We start from the raw sequence: 16727 nt of genomic DNA on the forward strand, positions 1-16727 counted from the left end.
CATTGTTCGTTCCATGGGCTTATCAAGTGTAAATTACTTTGCAACAGCCTCTCTCTTTTATTCTAATTCTATCTGTGGTTCTCGATCTAACCCATCTTAAGCAGTAGCTGACATTATAGAAATTGTGTGCACATATCGCGGCTTGACACTTCCATCCTCATGCTATCTAGAACATAGAGTAAATATCTTGAATTGATAAACATTGTTCTCCTGTGGACATGAATAATTGTATTATACAGCATCTAGCTAACGATTGAGATATGTTAGAATGTTACAATGCATATTAAAGTATTTTAACCCCATGATTGTCCATGCTGTTGTTTCCCAATTATGCTACACCAATTTTAGATGCCTCGCTGATGCCTCTAAAACTACAATTTCAAATATTTGTGCGATGAAATGAATGATCGATCATTTCTTAAGCCATTCATTGTGCGCCAAAATAGCATCGACCAACCCGGCACCCTCAAAATCCGCCATGACGATGCCTGTTTTCCCGTCCAGCGCCTTTGCATTGCTCTTCTCGGCGAGATACTTGCCCGTCCGGTCATTCATGCCGACGATCGTGGTGTTCAGCGGACCAGCCGCCGCCTCGATGGGCAGAACACCGACACTGGCGCTCAGGTGCGTGAGGTACAGTGCTCCAGGGTGGGTATTGTTGGCCGCCTTCTGGAGATTGGCAGTGATGGCATCCCATTTGTCATCGAGATGCTCGACGTCTACAATGATCCACAGGTCCTCGAGCTCAATGTGTGATGACTTCCAGGGGACGCCCCACGGTCCACCTACGGAGTCAAACTCCTGTAGGATGATGATCTTGCCGCGCATGGCTCCGAGGGTGGGGAGGACCTCGAAAACGACACCGTGGTCGTCATAAGAGGTGACGTTGTACCCAGCGCGGGCCAGAAGAGGCCACTCGTAGAAATGCTTTTGACATCCGGGGGCCGTCACGGGGTCCTTCCACCAGTGGTGCAGGACGGCCTGTTCGAAGGTCTTGGTGGGGTGGCCGAACGGCACGCCCTCCTCCTTGAGGCGCATGACGATTGCCTCGGTGGGGTGCTTGTCCAAGAAGTCAAACAGCGCGAGAATCACATCGACGTACGTCCAGCCGGTGTCCACGCTGCCGTGGTAGATACGCAGCGTGTCATTCGCGAGCCTTGTGCGCACGTCAAAGTACCGCAGTCCGGCGCGCAGCTGGTCTTGCAGGTCAAAATTCTGCGTCTGATACCCAATGAGTGGAACCTTGGACGTAAAAGTGTCGTGGCTGCCGGGGATGGAAAGGCTGCTTAGGTTGGCGGAGTCCGGGATAGAGGCCATCCAGGTAGGGTGCTTGGCCTTGTCGAGATCAAACGAGTATTGCGATGTGTACCCCTTGTAGCGGGGGAGGGCGAACACATGGGGCCATGAAGGGGTGAGGTGTGAGAGCAGCTGGAAAAAGATGAGGTAGGACGACAGCGTCACGAGGACGAACGCAATGAAGTGACGGACGCGGCGTCCCAAGCCCATGATGGCGGCTGGGTGTTTCGGGCGTGTGAAACCCGCAGCATTGGTGAGTTTGTCTGGTGTTGAGAGATCATTTGCCTCACGCCATTTGACAGGCGCCGCCATGAATCAGCCTGTCGAACAGACCTTAGTGAATATACTAGCCCAAGTCGTTTGACGAGTGAACACGCTTGGGAGGTTGATGGGTTGGACTACAGAATGGTGAAGTTCAACAAGCTTGAGGTAGGTTCTCGTCACGCTGTGCCGCTGTGAGCAATCATTGGTTGACTATGGAGGTTGTCAGACAGGTGTGCCGAATCCTCCGGGCCCTGGGCGCCCCCGCCATTCACCCCTTTCGAGGCCTGGCCCGAGCTTGTGCTGTGAAACTCCGGCACGAAGGGCGACCGGTCAGACCTCCGGCCGTGGTGCCGGGTGCGCAGGTGGAGGCCGGACCCGTGGAGGTGGCCAAGGCTTCTCTACTCGTCATCTGACTGACCATCGTCTCCATCGTGGGACCCATGCTCCATACTCATGGCGTTGTATTCATCTTGCCGCGCCTACCACAGACTATCTGTTTTCTGGATCATCTCCCGGCTGTTATCCCAGTTGCTCTCCCAACACCAACACGGGTCGTTGCTAGGCAGGCAGGTCTCTCATCGTCAAGCCTCCACTGCACCCGAGACCTGGCTTCACATTCCAGCCGTGGACACTCTCGATATTGCAGTGCTCTATCTCCAACAATCCCTCGGCGCCATTTCACAAGGTTACCGACAGTATTTCGGCCGTTTGAGAGGTACGCCGTCCAAGCAATCTATTTCGCCAGAACCCGGCTACCCCACCATGGGATCTGCTTATCTGCTGTGGCACAACACGGGCAGCAGGGCATGGGTCACACCTTGATTTTTGTCTTGGGGCGAGATGTTGCTGCATGTTGCGTCTGCATTTTCAAGGCACGACACGGCATCTTATCTTGATTTTGTCTCCCCTTTCCCATTTTTATTTTTATTTTTCGCCAGCCTACACAGTAGTGTAGAGCCTCGTGGCCAAACGGCTTGTAGATTTCACCCCTCGACCTGTCTGATGTCCTACCTACAACCGGTTATTTGGGCTGACGAAAGAAACGGACACACGGCTCTTGGTTGCTACTATCTGCTTCTTTAGGCGGATTGCGTCTATCTAGCTCTACAGTAGATGAGCTAGCCCTTTCCAGAGCAGTATTGATTATCGGCGAGAATGAGACGGCTCTATTTGTCGTTCGCAAAGCCCGCTAAGGATGAGGCGACTTGCATCTCAGTTCTTGCGGATGGTGTGAACCCCCGCATTAGCCTCGCTGCCAGTGTGGTGGTATCAGAGGGCGAAGCATTTCGTGTTTACCAAAGTGAATCGACCACATCTCGAATAGGTTTCGTAGGCTAGCCACTGCTGACGAGTACGATAATGAAAAGGAGAGATCAATTGAGTCGATCACTCAATAGACAGGCTCGAGACAAGGACAGCTGCACTTCAGCAATACTTGGAAAGCATGACAGGTGGCGTAGTGATTAGCTAACTAGGCTCGCCAGGTTGGCGATTTCTACAACAAAGTTCAGTAGGCGATCACTCTAGAGGTGTTCGACGACTAATTAGACTGTACAGGAAGACTCGACGGAGAGGCTAAGGCAGAGACGGCTTCAGGTGCATATGCAGCCGTAGGACCATCTCCAGACTCACCTTCCACCAGCTTCATCCATTGGCACGGAGGATGCTCCCTCGGCATGTGATTCACAGATCTCCGGGTTGCACCAACAGGACAATTAGATCAAGTCTTGTTGAATTCAGAATGTTGTATAGTATTGCTGCTGCTTCTGCCCGCAAACGGGAAGATGGATGATCAAGGTTTCGACAAAGCCGGCATATGGTTGTTGATCACTTCAAAACAATTGGGGTCACGATCACTTCTCAAGAGCGTCGACTGCTGACTGAGCATTTACACGCCTCTCAGAGCATTACGAGGCATTGAGCAATCACATTCGAGGTCCCCAACACCCTACGCAAGAATGGTAACCTCACAAGCATCCCACCATTACCTTTTTTTCTGGGGCCTTGTGCGGGGGTCCTGCATGCAGCTCTGCAGTAATCACTGCATGTTGATGGCAAAACGTCAGCTACTGTAAAAGGGATGAAAACACCAAGGGCTTCTTCTAGGTGTCTCCCTGCCACCAAACAAGTGGGAACCGCCGCGATATCCGTAAAATAGACTTTTCTCGGGATTGAGGGTGGTCCTGAGGCAAAATAGGTGAGCAGCTGTGTAAGATCAGTACGAGATCACGCCATGAAGCACTCGTATACTCTCGTCAGGTGGAAGAGGCACGATGAGCTCGTGAAGTCGTAATCGCCAGGCATTCTTGTATTCGTGATGGTCTTCCAGGCGTTTTTGAAATGTGTCCCGGCCGCGGACTTTTGCTGGACAGACAGGGCGGCAATCTCTCGGGCTTCTGCTCACCATCGGATTTGGAGCTTTCACTCCGCAGATCCTGGGCGGTCAGCTAAGCAGTGGGCATGGTGGAGACCAGGCCACTGAAAACGGATGACCTTTTGGACAAATAAACCTTCAAACGGCGACGTTGGAGCGAACATTGGATCAAGGTATCCGGTGAGTCTCCCATCCGCCGAAAGCTTCATCTGGCCGAAATAAGGGCCGCCCGGACGAGCTGGCCATAATATGGGCATTGCTCGAAAGACCATACAACAGCAGAGCGGTTCTGCCGCTTTTTCATTTGCGTCCAGATGGGCAAATCGACGATCTGGTTCTTGTCGAAAACGCTGGACTCATGGACGGGCCAGGTTGCCAAAGGGGGGCCAACCCTGCCGCGAATTCGCCCAAATTGCAGGGAGAGCAAGGATCCCTGCCGTACCATATTGATTGAAGATGAACGACTTGAGGCACCAACCCCAATTCGGGGGAGTCTTGAGAGGCTAAAGTGCGCACCAAGGCAGCTTCGAGCGACCGCCTTTGCAATGGACTCGCGCGCTTTTTCTGTGCCTTTTTTGCCAGACAGCCCGTGCAGGCCAGCACCCGTAGAGAATAGCTTTTGAGATCCATCTTCAGTACTCTCTTGTGTCCCTTCTGTTGATTCTACCTCTCTCGTTCTGTGAGCGGCAAATCCCTAGGACACTGTGCCGTCGGATGCATGCCAGAAGGGTGCTAGGAGAGATGGGAAATAACATCCAACGTCTTTCTCGCAGGGCAAAGGGTCCTGCACAGCGAATCATAAGGTTTGGCCTAAGACACACACTTGAGCCCTTGACCTGAATCTCGGACCGGCATGGATCTTCCAGCGAGCCGTGGGCATGTGCGGTCGCGCTGGCCGTACCGCAGTACATGCCGAGTGTTAGCATCCAGGCATTTCGTCACTCTGCGACTGTTCGCCTTGTGGGCACCAGAAATGCTGGCCCAAGCGCAATCCAGGAAACGATGGGATCCTTAACACGGCACACTGTCGGACAGAAGTAGACGCTACGGCCCACGCGCCGCTGACTAGCGATCCTGGCTCGGCTGTTACTAGGTGACGACATGTAGCTAGGAACAATTATTAGGGGAAAATAATAATATCTGGACAGTGCGTCGTCTCCTCCAGCATCCATCTCCGCGATCTGACAGGCACCCCAGTCAGAAGGGGGAAACAACAAAGATACAGTAGATTAGCAGCATCCTTCCAAGCTGACTAGCTCCTGGCCTGGTCGCCGTCGTGGTTCCCTTCGCTTGTGTTCGTGTGTGCGTGTGTGTGTGTGTGTGTGTGCTCAATGCCCAGTGTTTCCCTCCGCGAGCGGTGGCCCCCTTATCCGTGCCGGACCAGAGAAGATAGGTAAGGTAACGTTCTTAAGACGTGACTATGTAGCTGCCCGACCGTGAAGTGAGGCCTTTTGAGTCGGCGGCAGACTGACAGACAAGAGCATTGCCCATTGGGGATTGGAAATCGAGAGCACTGACAGACAGACAGGCCCGACCAAGGCAAGCCAAGCTAGAGTCGACGACCTGATTTCTCTTGCCGGTCGTTTTGCCTTGCAGTGGACTTTTGCAAGACCAGGACGGAATTGGACTGGATTTGTATGATGATGTGAAGGACGATCACAGAATGGCTGTCTCAATTGGCCGATGGTGCCGCCGTTTTCCTTGGAGCAGAATCAGGAAACCCACAGCGGGTGCGCGGATCACAGAGGAACCATGCCCAGTGCCCATGCCATGCCATGTTTTGTTGGTCGATAATGATAATGACAAGGACAAGGACAAGGACAGGTGGACGGGGGCTGCATACGTGGATACGTGGATACGTGGATGCATCTGTCGTTTTCGTCTTCCTTTCTTCCATCTCTCTTGCACTGTATTGTAATCCGTCTGTCTATCTATCCATCTATCATTTATCTATTTTCCAAGGCTATCTTCTTATTCTTCCAAGCACCTCCTCTCCCTCCCCACACCTCCCTTTTCACTTTCCCTCTGTTATACCTAACGTTTTTTCTTCTTTTCACCGTATTCCTGACTGACTGACTGACTTACCTACCTTACCTTTTCTTGCTTGTACCCTGTCCCTCGCTCGTTCGCTCTTATCGCTCCTCCTCCTTGCACCACCTGCGTATCTCCTGCATCACTATCGTTTTCTGCTGTGGATACCTTCACGCGGGCGGCAGGCTGGTCTGGTCTGGTCTGACTTGACTTGGCTTGAGTGTTTTAAGATACGCTGCCGTCGTCTATTCTTTTCATTCCACTCGCTTCCTTCCTTCTATCTATCTATCCATCCATCCATCTATTAGGTACCGTACTCGCGAACGGCTCTTCGCTCTCCCGTTCTCGATTCCCCACACACCTTCGTTAGCCTGGCCACCGTGCATCCACACGAGAGAGAGATATTCTCGTACCTACGCAGCTGAAGTGCGGCGGCGCTGCTGCTGGCTGCTTCTTTTCACACACTACGCACTGCGCACTACCCACCACGCACCACTACAGGCCAGGCCGGTGTTTCCTTTGTAGACCCGAGACCCGCAGGCCCTAGGCACAATCACGAACTTTTTAGCTGGCCCACCTCCCGGCACTGACTCTTTGTCACGCCAGGGTCACAGCAAGTACGGTAAAAAAGGTAAGGCAGCCCCGTTTAAGTCTGTTAGGTTGCCCGCCTGCCTCATTTGCTCACTTTTCCCCCATCCCTCCTTCCCTGGGTGCTGTCTGTGAATTGGACTGTCCGGCTTTGCTCCCGTCACCATCACCAACCCACCACCACCATTCACAAAGCTGGTGCTCCCTCTTGGTTCTGGATCTTGTCATCCTCCAGCACCAGCACCATACCATACCATACCATACGACACAGGCATATAGAGTTCATACTTACACTCGTTTCTACAGCCGATCTGCGCTTCTGCTGCCGTGAGACAGCTTGCTGCTGGCCTCTTGTCCTACCGGAACACCAGCTCGGCATATCTCTCAATCGTGTCGACTGTCGGTTGCAGCACCCACTCCAGATCAGTGCAGGCTCGATCCTTGCACTTCTGTGCCGTTCGTTGCTAGCATTTGGGTCTCCATTGTCATGGCCAGTGTCGACGGCCTGCCATTGTGCCTTTGAGAAGTGTCCCGGTTCCGACCCGACGGGCTGTCAAGTCGACGACTTGCAACATCTTTAAACTGACAATTTACGCCCCAATTGGGAACGGTACGTCCTGACCTTTGCTCCTCCTCGATTGCCATTCACCAAAACTTGGTTTGCTGCACGCTATCCCGCAATAATTCCAACCACACACTTCACCGTCCACCAAAGTCCAGAGAAACTAATTATATCACAGTTCTACTAACTGTAAAGAGCTATCAATCATGGCTCTCGAGCCGTTCTCTGGCCTCCGGGCCGCCGTTGTCCTCCTTGCCCTCACCTGGGGAACAATTGCCCTAGCATCCTCGATCGATATGGATTACTGTGCGACCATCAATACAGCTTCTATGTCTGGCAGTACGTACTGGACTCGCTCCCAACGAGGATGGAGAAGGAACAGGAGCTGACAGGATCCGTTATTTAGATCACAGTATATACCAGTCTGACGGCCTTTGCCACGATTTTTGTAACGAGCAAGAGTATGCACTGGCCATTGTGCAGTCAGAATACTGCTGGTGCTCCAACTACGTTCCCGACTCGGACGATCAAGTATCCGTCTCGAATTGCCAGGAATCATGCCCAGGCTTCCCTGATGACGTTTGTGGAGGGGATGGCACCTTTGGATATATGACCTTGGACAGCTCGCCTTCCGGCACGGCTGGCTCAAGTTCGGAGGCAACAAGCACGACTGCTGGTCCAGTAAGTACTTCCCTTTTTCAGATAACCCACACAGATAGCACGCTCCTCTTTCCCCCCGCTACGTTGTCAACGTCCCTTCGTATGACATGGGGGGAACATATATTTTAACAAGCTTTGGGACCCAGGGAATCAAAACTGAGACTAAGACTGTGCAGAACACAGTCACTTTTGAACCTTCTTCTTCTTCTTCAACCTTAACTAGTAGTACTTCTTCTTCTGTATGACCATCTTCTTTCTCAGATTCCCAGGTTTGGTTATTATTGAGCGCTGCATGGGTTTTTCTTATTACAATTTTATACCCGACGCTTGCTGACATCATTTTGTAGAAGACGACTTCGTCAACAACAGCAAAAACAACAGCAGCTCCGGAACCCACCGTCCAGACAGTTACTGTTGGAGGTACAGTTCAAACCGTCACGGCTACGCCGACGGCCGTCATTGGTTCTCCTAGCACAGGGAACATATCCTCGAAAAGCGGCGGCGGCGGCTTGAGCACCGGAGGTGCTGTAGGCCTGGCTGTGGGGTTGGTGGCTCTGGCGGTTGCCGTCGTTGGCGGTATTATCTTCTGGTGCCTGCGTCGCAGGAGAAGACGCCAAGAGGAAGCTGGGGCGATGTATGATCCGTCTCACCGAGGCAGCTCTGCTGGAATGACGCAGACACCGAAGTCACCGTCATCAGGCGACAACCCGCAGTTTATATTCGGCCCCGTGGGCTCCGCAAACCCAGGCGTTTACGAGACCGATCAATTGGGAAGGAGGAGGAGTGGAATGCTGAGACCCATCGACCCTCGTATGGATCCCCACACGACAGGAGTGATGTACAACGGCGAAAACAAGAGCCACGATAGCGTGAATACATTGCGCGACGACCAGGATTACTCTCGGAAGGTTCACCATCCTACTAGGGTTTTGAGGGCGACAAATCCAGATCCGGATTTCGATGATTGAATTGTCTTTCCGGAGACGCGGATATCTAAACGCTGTCGCAATTTTGGACAGTCGCAGATGTTTTTTCACGACGTACACGAATTTTCTTGCTCGTTTTCATCGACCTTGGGATTCTTCGCAACACACACAATGCATTTACAGAGATACCAGGATGGCGTTTGTTTTCAGGACACTACACACACGGACGTGGACCGCATTCCTCGGCAACAATGAAAGGGTTTGATTCTGGCATCATAGGGCTCACAGCATGCAAGTCTGCCTCCTCTGCTCTCGCACACGACGGGCGGAGGCGATCAGACTTGTCATAATGTTCAATTCTCGCTACATTGTTCTGGAGATGGTCGACAAAATAGATCGACCGGAAGGGGGGGCGTTTCTAGAAGGGATCGCGCGAGAGAAGAAAAGCGACGCACTTGTATCATAAAACTTTGGGGAGGGATCCCTCTTCTCGGACTTTCTCACGTGTTTGATTTGGGACCTTCGCTGGCTCAGGGAGCAAGTGAGGGACCGAGAGCTGGCGCGGTCAAGAAACTAATCGAGGGACTGTACATAACAGGAACACGAGCATCGAGACTTCAGAATGGTTGTTCACCACTGGCCGGCTAGCGATATATGATACTACCATAGGTGGAATAGCGACGGCTTCCGGGTTTGCTGATGGGGGATTCACCTCATTGGTTCTGGAGCGATTTAAAATGTGTAGATTATTCCATCCAAACCTACCTCCCTTGCTTAAACTCGCACCTTGTGACGACATGTTCTCATCTGTGTGTGATATATCTCACCAGCAACCGATACGATGAGGTTTATGTCTGTGCCCGAAGCATGACTATCTCTATATAAGACATATAAGCAGGATGCGTGGTGTGATGTATCCCACACACGTGAATCAATAATGTTAGGCTGACAACAGAATCTGAGGAGGAGTTTACACCCTGCGATGATGATCGGCCTCGCTTCGATGCAGGGCGCGGCCCAACCAACTGGGCGGCCGGGGGGGAGGGAGGCAACAAGATGGTCTCGTAGGGTAAATCAGGGGGCGGCAGCTACAACAATGACCGTATTACAGCACCCTATTTTTTCTTTCTCTCTCTCTCGTCACGGCTACCTAGCCGAGCCGGACGGTGCGGGTGCTGGCTGCTGGCTGCGCGCCCTGTCGATCGCACTCTCGCGCGGGGCGCGGATGATAGATCCTCTGGCGGGCTTGATGTCATTTTGGCGGTTTTGTGTATGTATCCATACGGGCTACCTGGGTAGGTAGTGGTAGTTAGTGCCAAAACGGAGTGTTTATGATCGGGCTGTTGTTTCAGATCTACTGTGGTGCTACTGTCAATACTGTCATACTGTACGGTACTGTACTGCACTGTGGAAGAGAACAAACACTAGGAAACGGGTACGTGTCGCGTGGGAGATTTTTTTCTCTCTCTTTTGCTTGTTGTTTATTGTAGTGTAGTGTATGTAGATCCGAATCTTGGTGGAGACGGAAGGAAGGAGAACCATCTCAGATTCATTATTACGGATAGTTTTTAGTAGTGAGTAATCTGCTGGCTGTATGACGACGCTATGTAATCTTAAGGTGATGGCCTGGCCTGGCGTGTGCATGTTCAGCTGGACCGCGCAAGCTGAAGGGCTCTGCTATTGCAGTAAGCTCCGGCAGGGCGAGGCGAGCTGCGGCCTTTGGGCCTTCTCGGTGTCGGCGATGGGGCGGCGCGGGGCGACGAGGGAAATAAAACGCGCGACCCGGCGCCGGTGGAAAACTGGCTTAGGCGCTCTGGCGCCTCTTGGGTGCAGGAGGGCTTCAGCTGGGCGTGGGTGTTTCTCGGCGTTGTGGACGGACGGGTGAAAGTATCGTGACGGAACGGTTTACACTCGCTGTTGGTGCACGTTCTTGGTAGGTAACGGCAGTCTGGCTGGATGTTAATCTTATCGTCGACGGAGCTCAGCTGCGTTGTTTCGAGAAGGTCGATTCACAACAATCTTGAGTCAGGTGGATATCCCATCTGGCATGAAAGCTGTCGGGTGACAGGGCGGCTTTGGGAGCTTTGAGTTCCTACTGTGAGTCTATCTCTGCTGAGAACGGCTACAAGTCAAGCCAATTCCTCTCGCATTGATGATTCAGATGTCCACGATGAATCCAAAAGGCGAAGTGCTGTCGTAGACCATGCGATAGCTTCAACGAATTGGGACCAGCTAGGAGATGATTATGCGAATTTCATCCTGCCTGTCTCGTGGGTTCGAGACGAATACTTTAGGCCAAATAGCTGTGTGTCTCGATGTGTCTCGACGTGGTGGATTGACAATCGGTTAGTAGGGATTGGAAATAAAATCGAGAAGACTACCGGTATGGTTTGTGGGCAAAATGGCATTCTTTTTAACGAGAGTGGTACGAAGGAGAGTTGATGTTGATGATGCTCAGCCTCGCTCAGTGTTTCTAACCCAACCTTGTTGATTGTGAGGCGCATGTACCTAATGGGGGTGGTGGTGCGGTTGACCCCGCTGTATCATGGCAGCCAGCACCAGCACCAGCACCAGCATGCCACGAGAGGGCTTGATGACTGGCTCTGAGTGGCTCTGGGAGGGCTGTTTGAGCGAGGTTAGCCGAAAAGGCTGTGTCGACCCTGCAATCTCCAGTGGCCGAGGACCCCAATGGCCCCAATGGACCCCTAGGATTCGTCAGCCCGCTCCCGCAGAGTTAAGCAATGCCAAGGCTGGTCTTGTCAGGAACCAGCGCGGGTTGGTCCCCCCCCCCTTTCAAGCCTTTCAAGCCTCCCAAGCCCCCCTCCAACACGCTACTATGCAGTAGACTACGACGCTGTTACAGTAACTGCGTAAGGTGGAAGGCCTCCTGCCACACGCACACGCACACACATGCAAATGCACACTGACGTTTGACTGGACAAGGTGTGTTGTATAGCACCCATTAACATTATAGCTCCCTGTGGTTGGACGACGTAACGCTGCACCCAGGGGGGCTGAGTGCCGATTCTCCCATCCTACGGGGCAGAATTCCATGTCGACAATGCGAAAAAAGCTGACTGGCGATACGATACGAAACGACAGAATCTCCGCCTTTTCTAATCATTCCTTAATCACTTTTGCCTATCGCGTGTCTCTTTCTGCACTATCTTGCTTTCCCTTCGCCCAGAGAGATTGTCTGTAACAGGCCGACATTGGCACCCTAGGAGCCTAGTTATCGATACCGACAGACAACGACGGGACGTGGCGACGTAAGACACCGACTGAACTGGGGTCTCGCTCCCTTGTTGACGCCGCAATCCGCTTGGACGACCGCCGATTCGCACGTTTCACAGTGTTACAATTCAGAAGGGGTCCATCTTGAACAAGACACACCAGAACTCGAAGAAAAGGAGATTGTTTGGGAGACCGACTGTTCACAAAACTACTCGATTGTGGGAGGAATAAGGCCAACGAACTACGAGTTGACTACCTACAAGACGCAGGGCGCACGCGCGGGCCGTTCGGGTGGATTGAATAGGGATTATATGCGACAAAGGGACGGTCTTGCAGCAGGATCTCAAATCGATAACGGAAACGAGTCATCGAGTTGGACAACGCAGTGGTCTTTGTGAAGAGACGTCCAGAAACATCTGCGCTTTTCGAAAGTCGATGGTTGCGCGAGAGAGGACACCTTCAACATGAATCTCACCTGCAACTCCACGTTGGAGGATCTACGGAGTGCGTTCTGCCATTTCCCTCTTCAACATGCTGTCCGGATTCTTCAGCTAACGGTTGTCGCAACAGTTCTACCAACCTCAGAGATTGCAATCGCCGGTCCACTGACCTTCCATCAACTCGCGCTCATCATCGCAGCGGCCGGAACGCTGGTCGCAATCGTATTAAGCTTGTACCTGATATGGATGCATGCGCTGCACTACACGAAACCGCGGGAACAGAAACAGTAAGTGTGCGCTCCGTCTGTTGATACAATGTCCCACCCTGTCCTTTGAGACATTCAGCCCTAGATTCTTCTGCAAGGAGGAAAAAAAAAATAACATAGCTAACTTGGCGGTAGCATCATACGGATCCTCTTTATGGTACCGATCTACGCAACTTCATCTTGGCTACAACTCCGCTTCTATTGGCATGCGATCTACTTCCAGGTTATTACCGACTGTTATGAGGCGTTCGCCATCTCGTCTTTCTTCGCCCTTCTTTGTCACTATGTCGCCCCTGATGTCCACGAGCAGAAAGAGTTCTTCCGGATGATGCAGCCGGTGAAAGCCTGGGTTTGGCCGCTGAACTGGTTCAAGGCCTGCTGTGGAGGCGAAAGAGGCCCATGGAGGACGCCAAAGAGCGGTTTGACCTGGTTCAATATCATCTGGATCGGCATCTATCATTACTGCTTCATCCGAGTTGCCATGACCATCACTGCCGTCGTGACGCAGTACTTTGGCCGTTATTGCGAGAGTTCTAACAGTCCTGTATTTGGGCACATTTGGGTAGGCTAGAGATTCGATTCTTCCCTTGTTGAGTTGTCTTTAACTGACGAAACTATAGACTGCAGCCTTGGACGCAGTGGCCGTCACGGTAGCAATGTACTGCGTTATCCAGTTTTATGTCCAGCTGCGAGAGCCGCTCGCCGAGCATCGACCCTTTCTGAAAGTCTTGGCCATCAAGCTGGTCATCTTCCTCTCGTTCTGGCAGTCCATGGCTATATCTGTCGGCACCTCGTCTACTGTGGATATTGTGCACGCTAACGACGTGCTGGCATACCCCGATATCAAAGTCGGCATCCCTTCGCTTTTGCTGTGCTTCGAGATGGCGCTCTTTGCCATTCTGCATCTTTGGGCCTTCCCCTACCGACCCTATCTTCCCAATGCTAAGCCCGGTTTCTACCCGGTGCCGAGTCCGGATTGTGGTGTACCACCACGAGAGAATGCCCATCTCGCGCCGGCTGGTGGCTTCCTTGGTCTCAAGGCCATCTGGGACGCTATGAATGTCTGGGATGTTGTCAAGGCGTTCGGGCGGGGTATCCGATGGTTGTTCGTTGGCGTTAAGCACCGCAAGGAAGACATCAGCTACCAGCCGCATAAGGAGTCGGCGACCGGCCTCGATATGGACGACATGTCGCCGCAGAAGCATGGTGGAGACCGCTTGAACGTCGACACGGCCTACCGCGGCCATAAGCCTGGCGTCAAGAGCACCGACCACCTGCCGATTGCGACCGAGTTCCGGCGGAGCAAGTTCGACATGATGTACAACACGGAGAACGATCCCTCGCGCGGACGGTCGGATAGCGATGGCGTAGAGAGCGCGGGCCTCATCGCCAACGCGCAGCCGAACCCGTCAAGCGCGAACAGGAGGCGCGACGAGCCGTCGCCGTACCGAGACGGCCGGTACGATCCGCCGTCGGACCCGTACTACGGCGCTCCTGGACAGGCAGAATGGGAGGCGGCGTCAGGCTCACCGACGCGGACGCGGAACCCCAGAGATCCAGCACAGTCGGTGGTGGGCGAGGCGCTGTGGGGACCAAGGCAACCACCGCACGGAGGACCGCCACAGCCGGGTTCTGCGTTCTGAAGTGGAGTGACGTGGATTTTGCTACATGACGGCGTGCGAGCATTGAAACGGCGGCATCATTCTTGTTTTGGGGACTAACATCTTCTGGCGTTCGGGGAGAAAACGGACATGGATACCACTTCTTTGATATTCATTCATGGTTGAACGTATGACTATCTGTAGGTGACATGATAGAACAGCAGTGCATGGCTCAAGTCCTGTCAATGAATACATAATTACCTACCATACACTTATATCCACAGTAATTGAATGTTTGGATAGAAGTGTGTCTCATACAAGGCTAAGTGAGTCTATTGTTCCGTCACCAAGAGACTGCAGGTAATAGCAATTGCTGATCATCAAGGCATAATCGCCTATCCCGCTTTCAATCATTTATCTATTCTAGGGACGAGTTGAACGTCCGTATGCAAAAACTATTCGAGGTATCGCTCCGTCTCCTGTTCACAATTCCTCCCATTTCCTTACCGCCGTGCCCTAACCTGGGCGAAATGTCCACCTCAAGGGGTAGAGTGTGATGCTGACACTGAGATGGCTTCTCCCCTGCCTAAATTTCTTCGAAAGGATGTGCTGTGTGCTGGCTGCTCATAATCGTGAAGGAAAAGGTGCAACTGTAGTGGCTTGATGGAAACAGTCCGTGGTTAGCTTCACCACGCCGTAATGTCCTCTACTTCCGCCTCACCAAAGGTACTGCTCTTGGTCAATTGGCCGACAGAGCTCTCTGTGACGACGACGCCGCCCTCTTTCTTCATGATGTCGGGCAGGACCCGGTGGAGGAACTCGAGGATGTAGCGGTTGACCTGCTCGAACTGCAGCAGGAACGCGTCGTGGCCCTCGGGGCTGTCGATCTTCTCCAGCCGCGCGTGGGGCATGTGCTCGGCGAGCTCCTGCTGCTCGGCGAAGGTGAAGAGGCCGTCGCTCTCGATGCCGAGCACGAGCGCGGGCTGCTCGATCATGGCGAGCGCCTCGGCCACGCTTGCGGCCCTGTCGCGGGACACGTCGTGCGTGTCGAGCTTGCGGGTGATGGCGATGTAGCAGTTGCTGTCGAAGCGCTTGACGAACTTCTCGCCCTGGTAGCGCAGATAGGACTGGGCGGAGAAGTACGTCGAGGTGGGCACGCTCTCGCCGCCGGTGAGGCTGCCTCCTTTTGGCCCGTGGAACTGCGGGTCTGACGCCGCGTCTCCTGGAACACTGTTCGATGCAGGACTGCTGCCATTTGCTGGACTTGCGACGCTGGACTGGCTGTTGTGGCGGGAGGAGACAGGGCGATGTATTTTGTGGCCATCGTTGTGGATGTGGAAGTGTGCCTCTGACGGCGTGCTGGGGCGTGGCTTCTCCCGGATTGTCTGCCGTCTTGAGGGGTCCGGTATGTTTCGGCCAAAGCGGGACTCAAAGGAGTTCCGGCTGCGGTAGGTGAGGAGCGCCGACATACGCGCTGCTCCTAGTCCTGTGGTTGGGGGATCGTCAAAGGGGTAATAGCCGTCATCGTACTTGGGGTCTGCATATATGCTCTGTCTTTGGGCCTCGCCCCAGCTGATGCACCATGCGCTATGTCTGCTTGATGTGGCGATGGGCACTATTGACCGGACGTAGTCCTTGCCAAAGTAAGCCCACTCGAGCACCAGCATGCCGCCCATGGAGCCTCCTATTACTGCCGCGATTTGCTTAACGCCTAGATCGTCTAGCAGAATCTTGTGTAGGCTACAATGCATTAATTGACGGAATTTGATGATGAGATACGAAGGACTCACTTGACATCGTCCCGAATGGTGGTGAGGGGAAACTCGGGTCCGTATCGCCCCTGAGTGATATCACCGTCCTTGGCGGTGACAGGACTTGCAGTCCCGTACGGGCTACCCAGACTATTCAGACATACCACGAAGAATCGTGAAATATCAAAGGCTCTGCCAGGCCCACCGAGAAGAGGTCCCCACCAATCGCTAACGTCGGCACTTCCTGTCAAGGCATGACAAATTACCATGGCATTGTCCCCTGAAGGAGACAGCTTGCCTCTGGTCGTATATGCCACAGGGACATTTTGAAGCGTTACTCCAGACTCAAGAGTAAATGATGGAATAATGGCGATTTGCTGCTCTGGTATCAAGGCAGCGAACGGGTTCTCAGATTGAGACGAGATTCTTTCTTGGAAGTATTCAGCCACCGTTCTTCTATCAGATACAATCTGCTTTGCTTGCTCGTCTCCTTTCATAGCACCACATAGATAGCCGGGGCGGTCAGTCACTGGACTGGATCCAGTGGCATGACGGTAGAGATGAACCGCAGAACGAGATCCAACGGGGGCAATTCTAGGGGGTAAAAGTACTCACCATAGCTCGATTGGCTTGGGCTAGTTACAGGATCTTCCGACGCCATTTTGAAGCTCCCACATGAGATATACCGATAAGTGTCTCACGGGGAATGATGTGCTCAGGGCCGTTTCCTGAGC

The 16727-nt window shown here is 53.0% G+C and overlaps 3 protein-coding genes across 3 annotated transcripts; 1 reads left to right on the forward strand and 2 right to left on the reverse strand.

Moving 5' to 3' along the window:
• Nucleotides 1-411: 411 nt before the first annotated feature.
• UCRPA7_1358 (putative 1-phosphatidylinositol phosphodiesterase protein) lies at nt 412-1506 on the reverse strand (the record flags this gene model as incomplete). The annotated part of the gene is made up of 1 exon (XM_007913939.1): nt 412-1506. The coding sequence occupies one exon, from the start codon at nt 1504-1506 to the stop codon at nt 412-414; it is 1095 nt and encodes a 364-aa protein (XP_007912130.1).
• Nucleotides 1507-12795: 11289 nt separating this feature from the next.
• UCRPA7_1359 (putative duf300 domain protein) lies at nt 12796-14284 on the forward strand (the record flags this gene model as incomplete). Its single annotated transcript, XM_007913940.1, has 2 exons — nt 12796-13203; nt 13262-14284. The coding sequence occupies 2 exons, from the start codon at nt 12796-12798 to the stop codon at nt 14282-14284; spliced, it is 1431 nt and encodes a 476-aa protein (XP_007912131.1).
• Nucleotides 14285-14928: 644 nt separating this feature from the next.
• Nucleotides 14929-16611, reverse strand: UCRPA7_1360 (putative homoserine o-acetyltransferase protein; the record flags this gene model as incomplete). The annotated part of the gene is made up of 3 exons (XM_007913941.1): nt 14929-15982; nt 16033-16082; nt 16609-16611. The coding sequence occupies 3 exons, from the start codon at nt 16609-16611 to the stop codon at nt 14929-14931; spliced, it is 1107 nt and encodes a 368-aa protein (XP_007912132.1).
• Nucleotides 16612-16727: the final 116 nt, after the last annotated feature.

Source organism: Phaeoacremonium minimum (assembly GCF_000392275.1).
Source record: "Phaeoacremonium minimum UCRPA7 unplaced genomic scaffold PA7_03_scaffold_84, whole genome shotgun sequence".
Taxonomy (NCBI): domain Eukaryota; kingdom Fungi; phylum Ascomycota; class Sordariomycetes; order Togniniales; family Togniniaceae; genus Phaeoacremonium; species Phaeoacremonium minimum.